Source organism: Solanum tuberosum, unplaced genomic scaffold (genome assembly GCF_000226075.1).
Source record: "Solanum tuberosum cultivar DM 1-3 516 R44 unplaced genomic scaffold, SolTub_3.0 scf00026, whole genome shotgun sequence".
Classification (NCBI taxonomy): domain Eukaryota; kingdom Viridiplantae; phylum Streptophyta; class Magnoliopsida; order Solanales; family Solanaceae; genus Solanum; species Solanum tuberosum.
In genome coordinates this window covers 1,307,627-1,318,684 of record NW_006238952.1, presented here as the reverse complement: position 1 = coordinate 1,318,684, position 11,058 = coordinate 1,307,627, and the positions used below count along the sequence as shown (strand labels likewise).

The 11,058-nt window shown below is 31.5% G+C and overlaps 1 protein-coding gene across 1 annotated transcript in view; it reads left to right on the top strand.

The window, feature by feature from the left end:
* The first annotated feature begins 4,183 nt into the window (after positions 1-4,183).
* LOC102585005 (coiled-coil domain-containing protein SCD2) overlaps positions 4,184-11,058 on the top strand; it is a 10,357-nt gene continuing 3,482 nt past the window's right edge. Inside the window, exons 1-14 of the mRNA XM_006341428.2 lie at positions 4,184-4,863; positions 5,627-5,820; positions 6,459-6,534; positions 6,700-6,741; positions 6,840-6,902; positions 7,224-7,273; positions 7,350-7,377; positions 7,607-7,681; positions 7,780-7,890; positions 8,001-8,061; positions 9,705-9,818; positions 9,939-10,057; positions 10,209-10,275; positions 10,779-10,820. Coding sequence (XP_006341490.1) covers positions 4,498-4,863; positions 5,627-5,820; positions 6,459-6,534; positions 6,700-6,741; positions 6,840-6,902; positions 7,224-7,273; positions 7,350-7,377; positions 7,607-7,681; positions 7,780-7,890; positions 8,001-8,061; positions 9,705-9,818; positions 9,939-10,057; positions 10,209-10,275; positions 10,779-10,820 — 1,408 coding nt within the window. The 5' untranslated portion in view covers positions 4,184-4,497. The remainder of the gene's footprint in view (positions 4,864-5,626; positions 5,821-6,458; positions 6,535-6,699; positions 6,742-6,839; positions 6,903-7,223; positions 7,274-7,349; positions 7,378-7,606; positions 7,682-7,779; positions 7,891-8,000; positions 8,062-9,704; positions 9,819-9,938; positions 10,058-10,208; positions 10,276-10,778; positions 10,821-11,058) is intronic.

Below are 11,058 nucleotides of genomic sequence, written 5' to 3'. Positions count from 1 at the left end.
TAGTGTAATTATTAGGCACCAACTGATTACTTTTTAATTTTTTCTTTTTATTTCTATTTTTATTTTTTTGTTTTAATTTTTTTATTTCTATTATTTTAAGTTTTTTTTTTTATTTTGTTATTATAAAAAAATCTAAAATAATATTTTTTATTCTATATTATTATATTTCATTTTCTTCTCATTCTCAACCTTACTGTACGTGATTCTATGCAATTTTTTCGTATTATATATTTCTTTATGCCATGCTTATTTTCTCATTAGCATAATGTTATTAGTATTCTAATGTTTCAATTAAAATAGAATTTATTGTTGAGTAAGGTTATAGACTTACGTTTTTTTTTAAAAAAAAATCATATTTATGTATGCTATGTTGAAATTTGCGATAAGAGTATTATGTTAAATTTTTGTTTTGAATTTATAACTTATGTTATATTTTTAGTTTCATTTGTTTTAGTAATATTGAATTCACATTGCAAGTCATTTTTTAATTAGACTTGATAGATTGTCTTTTTGTCAAATATTTTATGTCATTTTATTTATATATTAATCTTTTTTATCAAACATGCATTTCACGATGTTCGTAGAAACTTCATACTTTTAGTTTTTTATGATCAATTCAATTGAAATATATTAATTTTGAAAAAATATAAATCAATTATTTTTTTCATAATATTAGTTAAGAACATACATTTATTAATTAATATATTTTCAAAAATTAATATATATCTTAAATATTTAATTTAATATCATTTATAAGTTTCTTATTTGTCTAGTATAAATTTTAAATAATTATTTTTATTTTTAAAATTTGATATAATTTTATGACATTGTGCATCCAAACAGAACATTTGTAATTACACTGTGACATCCAAACATGATATGTGTAATTACATTGAGGCAAACAAACTGATCAGTGTAATTACTAGACTGTGTCATTACTAGGCTAGTAATTACCACCCTAGTAATTATACCAATTCTAATTACCAGGTGACTTTCCAAATAGACTCTAATAACTCTCAAGGATAAAGTAGGAAGAATAATATCATTTATGCATTGATTTTGTGAAATGATAAGTATTAAGGAACATCCATTTTTAGTACGACATATAATTATGAACGGATGGAGTACTTAGTTACTTACTAAATCAGGATAAAATTAATTTAGTTTTTCCCATTCTACCCTTACAAAATTTGAAGATCTAAGATTTTTTTTTTCAAGAGGCTAATTAATATGAACTTAGGGCAAAATAATGAAATTGATTAATCTATTACTAATATTTTTTTAATCACCGACATATATTATTAAAAAATTAGGTTCAAAATGTACTATAAAATACAATAATTAACAACTTAATATATTAAAGAGACATATAAAAAATGGTTAATATTTGAAATTCTGCGTGTGCCACATAAATTAGAACAAACAGAGTAATAAATATTTTTTTCAAAATTATGTTAAAAAAAAGTACTACAAATCACAATAGCTAACAATTTAAAATATTTTTAAAATCATATAAAAATTTCAATAACTTCTCAAATTCCATAATATAACACTTAAATACTACATATTATATATTAATTATACTATACTATAAATGACTTAAATACTCCATATTATCTATTACAATAATTAACAATTATTTGACACTTTAAATTCTATCAATGCCATATAAATTAGGATAAAAAACCTAACATATAATATTTAAATATATTTAAAAATAATATAAGTAATACTATACATTACAATAATTAACAGCTTAATTATTTAAAACTTATATAAAAAATTTAATTGACTCTCTAAATTCTATTGGTACCACATAAAATGGATTATATGATAAACATATATTGTTTGAAATTGACGAAAAAGAAACAATAAATTACAATAATTAATTAAAAAAATTGTCGACGAAATTGACGAAAAGCAAATTATAAATTACCCTATAAATTACAATAATTAACAAAATAAATCTCTCGACTCCAACAAATCTATCAATTAATGCCACATAAATTGGGACATGGCAAATAACATATATTATTAAAAAATTAGGTTCAAAATGTACTATAAAATACAATAATTAACAACTTAATATATTAAAGAGACATATAAAAAATGGTTAATATTTGAAATTCTGCATGTGCCACATAAATTAGAACAAATAGAGTAATAAATATTACTTTCAAAATTATGTTAAAAAAAAGTACTACAAATCACAATAGCTAACAATTTAAAATATTTTTAAAATCATATAAAAATTTCAATAACTTCTCAAATTCCATAATATAACACTTAAATACTACATATTATATATTAATTATACTATACTATAAATGACTTAAATACTCCATATTATCTATTACAATAATTAACAATTATTTGACACTTTAAATTCTATCAATGCCATATAAATTAGGATAAAAAACCTAACATATAATATTTAAATATATTTAAAAATAATATAAGTAATACTATACATTACAATAATTAACAGCTTAATTATTTAAAACTTATATAAAAAATTTAATTGACTCTCTAAATTCTATTGGTACCACATAAAATGCATTATATGATAAACATTTATTGTTTGAAATTGACGAAAAAGAAACTATAAATTACAATAATTAACAAAATAAATCTCTCGACTCCAACAAATCTATCAATTAATGCCACATAAATTGGGACATGGCAAATAACATATATTATTAAAAAATTAGGTTCAAAATGTACTAAAAAATACAATAATTAACAACTTAATATATTAAAGAGACATATAAAAAATGGTTAATATTTGAAATTCTGTGTGTGCCACATAAATTACAACAAACAGAGTAATAAATATTATTTTCAAAATTATGTAAAAAAAAGTACTACAAATCACAATAGCTAACAATTTAAAATATTTTTAAAATTATATCAAATTTTCAATAACTTTTCAAATTTCATAATATAACATAAATTAAAATAAAAAAATATATATATTGGGCCCCGTGCTGACACGGGGTCCTATATCTTGTATAATAGAAAGTAGAAATTCCTAATAAATGACCATCTAATATGGACAAAGGGAATATATTTAGGCGGATTTTATATTATTTTTACAAAAATAATTATAATAATAATAATGATGTGACAAGTTTAATTTTAAGATTTTTTTTTAACTAAAACATTAATTTAGAAGATGTACCAAATTGAAACAAGCAACTACTAAAGCTTTGACATGTCATTTTAGTACGTCATTTTTAAATCAAATACGAACAATTCATAAACAAACTCTTCAAGTCACGAAAATCATTGTCCTTTAATTTTCAACCAAAATGAAAAATCAAAAAAAGGATTTTTAGTAAAGCCTGGTCCTAAGTCAATAAAATTAAAACATCGATTTGGTTTTCTCACATAATCTCATAGAACTAGAAAATTATTACATATTCTGTTTTTGACTTTTTGATTTCCAATATTTTCTTCTTATTTTCTAAAATGTCTTTAAGTTCTTAACAATGAAATAATAGTGTAATATATTTTTTTTTTGTCTATCAATATATAAAGACTATTATTCAAGATACGATAGGAGTGATCTTTGTGATGAACAATATGAGGGAAGCGAGTGTGGAATCAGTTGGACATGTGAAAAGAAGAAATGCAAACATACCAGTGAAGAGGTGTAAGAGATTGACAATGACATCATGTTTTTAGAGAGGTAAAGACATATAGAAAAAGGATTGGGGGAGGTAATTAAACAAGATATTAACACATCTTGAGCTTATCGACTATCGAGGATACAACCTAACGCGAATTAGGTTTGTAGGTTAGGTGGTAGTTGAACATTCTCTCATTTTCTTGTAGAATAGTTTTGATGGTCTCACTTAAATTTTATCTTTTACCAATTGTACTTACACAATTTTCGTATTTTTTTTGTTCTTCGATTGTCACCTATTTGAAACTCCGTTAATTAGGACTGGTATTAAATACCAAAAAATGAATTATCGAACCGAATCAATTTTTTTAGTAATTTGATATTCTGTATAGTCTTCGAGAGTAAAACTTTAAACTTGCAATATTCGAGTTTGAGTTTGATACAAGACATTATTTTGTCTTTATATCACAATATGCTACAACTTCAATGTAATATTACCAAATACGATAAATTTGAAAATCTCGAATCGAATACAACACCCCGTCCACTGTTAATACATAGGGTCTTCGTCACCGAGATGAAAATAAAAAAAACATATAGTAGCTCAAGGTCCATTTGACGGTAACTGAAATCCGAGCTACCTATTTTTTCGGACGGTCATTTTTTTCCGTTTCTATCGTCTCTCCCGCGATACGCGTTTCATTTTCTATTTATTGATACTTTTTCCGACTTAAGTTTGACGCCGTCTTTTTATCCGTCAAATCTCTCTCTTTCTCCCGATCTTCCATCGGAGAGAAAATCTAGGTCCTAACGATTTCCATGGAAATCTAGAAACTTCTCAAAATTCACTTACAGTTTCGACGGAGTGGATGGATCGAAGGAGGACGGGAAGTCCGGTGTACGCTCGGCAGTGGAGTGGAGGATCAAGTAGTACAGGTTCATCGTCGCCGGCGGGATCGCCGGCTCATCCCCGTGCTCGATTGCCTCCTACGGTGACAGGAATGTCTACTATAAAGAGGACTCAGAATGTCGCCGCCAAAGCTGCTGCTCAGCGTTTGGCACAAGTTATGGCTTCTTCTCATAGACCTGATGAAGAGGAGGATGATGATGATCTAGGGTTTCGGCCTCCTACAGCTGCTTTCTCCACTAACGACAATCGGAGTAATAGCAATAACAAGAACAGTGGTTTGGCGGCTATTTCACTAACCAAGCCCAATAGATCTCCTTCCCCCTCGGTAATTTTTGTTATCTTTTTAAAAAAAATTTAAATTGAACTGTGTTTTGTATGTTAAATTTTCTGCATAGTTATTGACTGTTGCATGATTTGATGTGAGATTATGAATGATTCTCGATTCTTAAACTGTGTTTAGTTGAATATGTTTGGATTGGAATCGGTTGGTCAATCAAATTCTTGATGAGAAAAGAAAAATAGTTCATTAGAGGAGGTAAAAAAATATTTGCAGGTCAACCCTTTTCTTAGGCAATAATTTTCTGACTGGAAACATATGCCAACATTGCTTGACTATGAGGGAAAGTGCACTGATGTGGTTTTTCATTTGACTTTTCATCCGCTGGTTCAAGATTCAATGAAATAATTTTGCTTTTGATATATCTCGTTCTAAAATCTAAAAGCCAAAGGCTATTATTTCACCTCTCATCTTGCCAGCCAGAATATACAGAAGTCGCGGGGTGTGTGTGGGAATGTGTGGGGGTGGGGGTGGAGAAAAATCCATGAAGACACATGCTATGGGGTGTGGCGATAATGAAAAATTGGCTTCTCTTATCCAACAAAAGAAAATGAATTGAAAATTTGGCTTCTATCTGAAGAGATTTCTGTGTTGCAGAAGAATCAAGTTTGGGGACTTTTGGGATCCACTTTCTAGAAGACATTTCTATTAGTAACTTCTTTTTATAAACTACTAATGCTTTATAACTTGTCATACAAATACTTTGCTTAAGGTTTCTTTTCTGATGGTAATTAGATGCTATCATGTTTAGTTAGGTCGGAACTTTATGGATCACACTCCTTCTGTTCGTTCATCGTCTACTGGAAGACCCTCCTCGATGTCTGTTCGTACATCAGCAGCAGCAACAACAACTGGAGCAATACTGCAACCAAGTAGGTCATCAGTGAGAACTCCAGTTACCATACCACCAATAGAACCTCCTAGTAATCGCTTGAGAGAGAAAAGGTAACCATTGCTATTTTCTTTATCTTCCACTGATAGCATCTATTAATATTTGACTGAACTATATCAATTTATTTATTTTTGACAAAACTAGTATACTGTGTAACTTCAACTTTCCAGTGCTTATTTAATACTTGCATTGAACAGATGGATTGCTACTTCTGCCTTGTTTATTTGGAAACTCGGACTAGAAACAGATTACAGTTGGACTGAAACTGAAATAGTGAATTTGTGACCTGACGTTGAATTTTCACCCAGTTCTCATCTGTTCTAACTTTTGCAATTTTATTTATCTTTTTCTCGCTTGTCATTGCTTATGATGCTTAATTTGTAAGAGATTGGAAGTAAGCATAGTTTATTTGTTGAAGACCTGACAAACTACATAGAATTAAGGACTACTCTTGTGATTTTCAGGAGCAATCAATCAACTATCAGTCAACTGCCTCTCAATCCCATATGTTAGACTCCATAAGAAAGCCTTCTTCCTGTGACATACAGGAGGATAGTGGCAAATAACCATATGACTTATTTTTAATTGTACGATAATTGATGTCCCCTTAATCTGTATAATAGCTTGATGTGATGTTTTTTTTTATCATGGTATGATGATGATCTTTAACTGTATTAGAAATTAATTTTAGGTTCACACCAGAATTAGGACGAATGGATTTGAAGGATTCTGGAAATGACCATGAGACTTCTGCGCTTCGTGATGAGGTATGTCATCTACATGAAGATGGTATCTGGATGGCTACTAAAATAGGCTAGACTTGTCCATTCTGGTGCATGTGTTCATTATCTCTCGAGGCTCACGTAATTTGGATGATTGGATATATAACAATTCTGTTAACATTCAAATGAGAGTTTTGTAATTCTTTGCAGCTTGATATGCTTCAAGAAGAAAATGACATTATTTTAGATAAGGTTAGTTGATTTACCTTTCTAAATGAAAAGAATAAATAAAAAAAAAGAAGTTTTGCGACTTTGTAACTGTGGATCGCAATTGCTGATGTAATTTACAGCTACGTCGTACAGAAGAACAACGTGAAGAATCTGAAGCTAGGGTTCGTTTGTTGGAGAAACAGGTAAGTCACCACTAGTAATTGTCTACACTGAGGATAGTAGTTTCTTGAGGGTGATCCCAATTTTACATACTATAACTTAATCTGTTCCCAGGACATTTGTAAAATGTTAAAGTTAATTATAAGCACCAAGAAATGGGGTGCAGCTGATTATTGTGCAAAAGAGGTTTCAGTCAACTAATCATCTTAACTGGTTTTCATTGAATGAGACATATATTACTTATGGCTTTATGGAATGGGATTATAGTGGAGGTCATGGTTGGTCTTCACTTAGTTTTTTAGATTTAACAGTTGTATGAAGCTATTTCTCTTCCTTATTTACAGGTTGCTTCTCTTGGAGAAGGACTATCACTTGAAGCTAAATTATTAACCAGGTACAATCTGTAATATTTTCTCCCCTTCCATATTTCTGCTTAACAAACATTGTCTGATGGTATGCAATGACTACAGGAAGCAAGAAGCACTTCGCCAGAGAGAGGTAGCTTGAAGAACTGTGAATACAAGTAGTAAAGACAAACATTGTTACTTAACTGTGTCACGATGCATCAAATACTGTTGCTCGTCAAACTTTTTTAATGTTTTAAGTTTAATGTGTCTAGACAAGTCTATTGGGAATTATGATAATACTCCTCCTTGCTTGATAAATGTTTATGCATGTGTTGCTTTTGGTTTGATGATACTGTTCTTCTCCTGCATTGTTATTGCAGGCTGCTCTTAAAGCTGCACAGCAAACTAAGGATGGAAGAGAAGACGAAATTACGATACTTCGTACTGAGATTGAAGTTAGTTCATGCTACTCTCTGGGTGCTGTATGCTTTTTATTGTCACTGATCTTTCCTTTTAACTTTTTTTTTTTTTTTGCAAATTTTTCTTTGTTCAGAACTTGAAGGATGACACTGCAAATGCAATGGAACAGCTTCAGGAAGCTGAAGCTGAAGCCAAAGCTCTTCGAACAATGACACAGAGAATGATTTTGACTCATGAAGAGATGGTTGTTGTTTGAATTCTGATGAGATAAACTCTTTGCCTTTAGCTTCAGATTATGCTACTCACTACCCAGTCTCTCTCACTTTGATATCTGTTGTCCTTTTGACATTCTAGGAGGAAGTGGTTCTAAAGAGATGTTGGCTTTCTCGATACTGGGGCCTAGCTGTACAATATGGTAATTTGCTCAATCAGCATCTTTCTTTTGGATTTGTTTAGTGGGTGTAATATGTATAGTACTATAGTTACTGTTCTGAAGTTACAATCTTTAGCATCTTTCAATTGCTTATACAGGATAAAACGTGTTTCTTGGCTTAACAAGTAGAGAAATACCATGATCACTGAAAGTGTCCAAAATGTAGCAATTATGTAGTTGAGGAAGCCCCTCCTAGTCAGATGACCAAAGAAATGGATGAAGTTTTAGTTTGAGAAGGTTCAAGGAGCATCCAATTTGTCCTACATTGGCCTCCAGATGTACTGGTCCCTAGGTATGACACCATTGTGATTGAATGTGTTAAAAGGGGGGCCGATAATACGTAAATCACATGAAAGAAAGTGGCCCTGAATGACTTGTAATGTCTTGAAATTCATGTAGACCTAGCGAATAAAAGGGCATAATAGAATTAAAAGATATATATATATATAGGCAACACCAATCAGTTGGGATTAAGTTTAGTTGTATTAGCACGTTACTTTTGGTCCAGTGTGCGCTGGAGAAGTCTTTTAGTCTCGCCAGAGATTTTAGGGCCTTTAAAAAATGTAGAAATTTCTAATTTATATAATATTGGACCAATTTGAACTTAAATGGAGCGAGATGGACGCTGAGGACTCAAATTGTAATCCAAAATGAAGCAAATCCAAAGAAGGATCTCAAACTGTATTCACTTTATTCCTTCTTTTTCATTACCAGGAATATGCAGGTGCATTCTCCTGTTTTGCTCGGTGAGGTAGGAATCTTTCTCAACATAACTCGAAAACATGCAATATGCGGCTTACCATGTCGTGAACAAAGTCTGGTACTTGAGTTAAGAGGAATGTAGAGGAGCTAGCTGATGCTCCTTTTATTTTGAACCTGGGGGGAGGGGGTAATTTAGCTTTTGACTATCTAAATTCTAATTTTATTTATAATGTTGGTATTCCGGCCAACTAGTCCCCACATCGATTAATCTACTGGTTACTTGAAGCTTCCACCAAGGTGTAAATAGCTGAGCTGAAATCAACTAGTGGTTTGTTCTTTGGTCTCTGCTTGGATTTGAACCCATTGACCACTTACCTGGATGCTTAACTATCTTATTCTTTCATGATCCACAAGTCTTAGTTTGCCTTACGAATGCTTTGACTCACTCAATTGCTATTATCACAAAGATAAGCCACCTGACTCTTTAACATTTTTCACAAAAGAAACGAACTAGTTGAAATAGTTCGGCTGACTATCCAAGGAACCATTTTCAATTATTAGTTTTATGTTTTGAATGAAATTAATATGCAAGATAAGCTAGGGATAAGATTGGAGTATTGTTGGTGATAAGCTGAGAACTGATTGGCGATTACCCAAAAAATTGATGTACGGGAGTACTAATTTTTTTAATGATATGTGGGAGTCTTGTAATGAACTTAAGCGGTAGCCTATTCTCTTTCATGTTCAATCTTATTCATGAAACCATTTTTTTTGGTTAAATACTCTATTTTATAAGTGTGTTCTTCCTGGGTTACTTGAGGCTATTCAGTCATGTGGTTTGTTTAATATTTACTTGATTTTTTGTTTGGGGTGGAAGGGGGGATGCTAATAATGAGTTGGCGTGCTAACTTTTGGGGATTCAGGTATCTGTGCAGATATAGCAGGGACGAAGCATGAACATTGGTCATCCTTTGCACCTCTTCCATTTGAAGTTGTGATTTCTGCTGGCCAGAAGGCCAGAGAGGAATCCTGGAATGGTGCTTAGCCTTTCCTTGCAATTTTCCATCCTGCATTAACTCCAAATGTGCCTTTTTTCTGCTTCTTATGTTTCCCTCGTTGCATCTAAGTTGGATTTCAATCTCTCTTGTGTTGAGCAGGTGGCGATGATTCTGATCGGAGCAAACGTGCCCGTGACATTAGTGACTTATCTGGAGAGGGAAATATTGAGAGTATGCTGTCAGTTGAAATGGCTCTAAGAGAATTAGCTTCCCTCAAGGTTTCTGTTTGTTTTCTTCTTTTTTGAGAAAGAAATAACAAAAAATGTTTTCTTCCTATTATATGTCGTAAAAGTTGTGAAGGATATTATTTCTAAAAAAAACAAAAAACTGTGCAGTATATTCTATAAACAACATTTTTTCTGCTTTTAGGTAGAGGATGCTGTTATTCTTGCATTGGCACAGCATCGGCGCTCAAATGTAGTCCGGCAGTCCTCTGGTATGACTTATATGATTTTGTGTGAATTTGTAATTCTGTTGGCTTCAATGGATGAAACTAATTTCTACTTTGTACTCCTCTCATCTCAGGTGTATCTGTTGTATGCTTTTACACATCAAAATTTCCATCTCCTAGAGTTCATGCATTTTTGCTTGACACCATATCTGATTTTCCATAATTGCAGTAGGGCATAGTCATCAGTTTAGAGCAAATACCTGTTGTCCATCTCTGTGTTGTTTGCAATCGTGAATTCTATTATTAACTTGACTGCTCGCTAAACATCCAGTGGCACATGTACTTTAACATAATGATTAATTCGCTAGTCTTCTTGCCGTTCCATCTGGTGCAGTTCTCTTATGTCAAGCCCCTACTCCATCTTTGTTAGTTTTAAAATCGAATAATATCAATCTTTTGTTAGTTCGAAAATAGAATAATCTCAAGAAAAAATAAAATAAAATAGAATAACACTGACTCTTGTCTTTTATGCTTTTGTTGCTTGGCAGATCCTAAATCATGTGCTGACCCCAAGTTGATGGATGCATATGGTAAGGAATTTGCTCAATTCACTTTATACAAATTTGAACATGTTTGATTTGGAATACCTCTGTTTGTTGGTTATTTGAATATCCTCCTTAACTAGGATTTGTAGATCAATTTATTTAGGTTCCTATTTTAAGAATTTGTTAAAACTTGAATGTCATTCTCCCTTTTCTGGGCTCAATTCGCCCATGGGGAGGGAAAATAGAAGAAGGTGTGTGTGTGTGTGGGGTGGGGGTGGGGGTG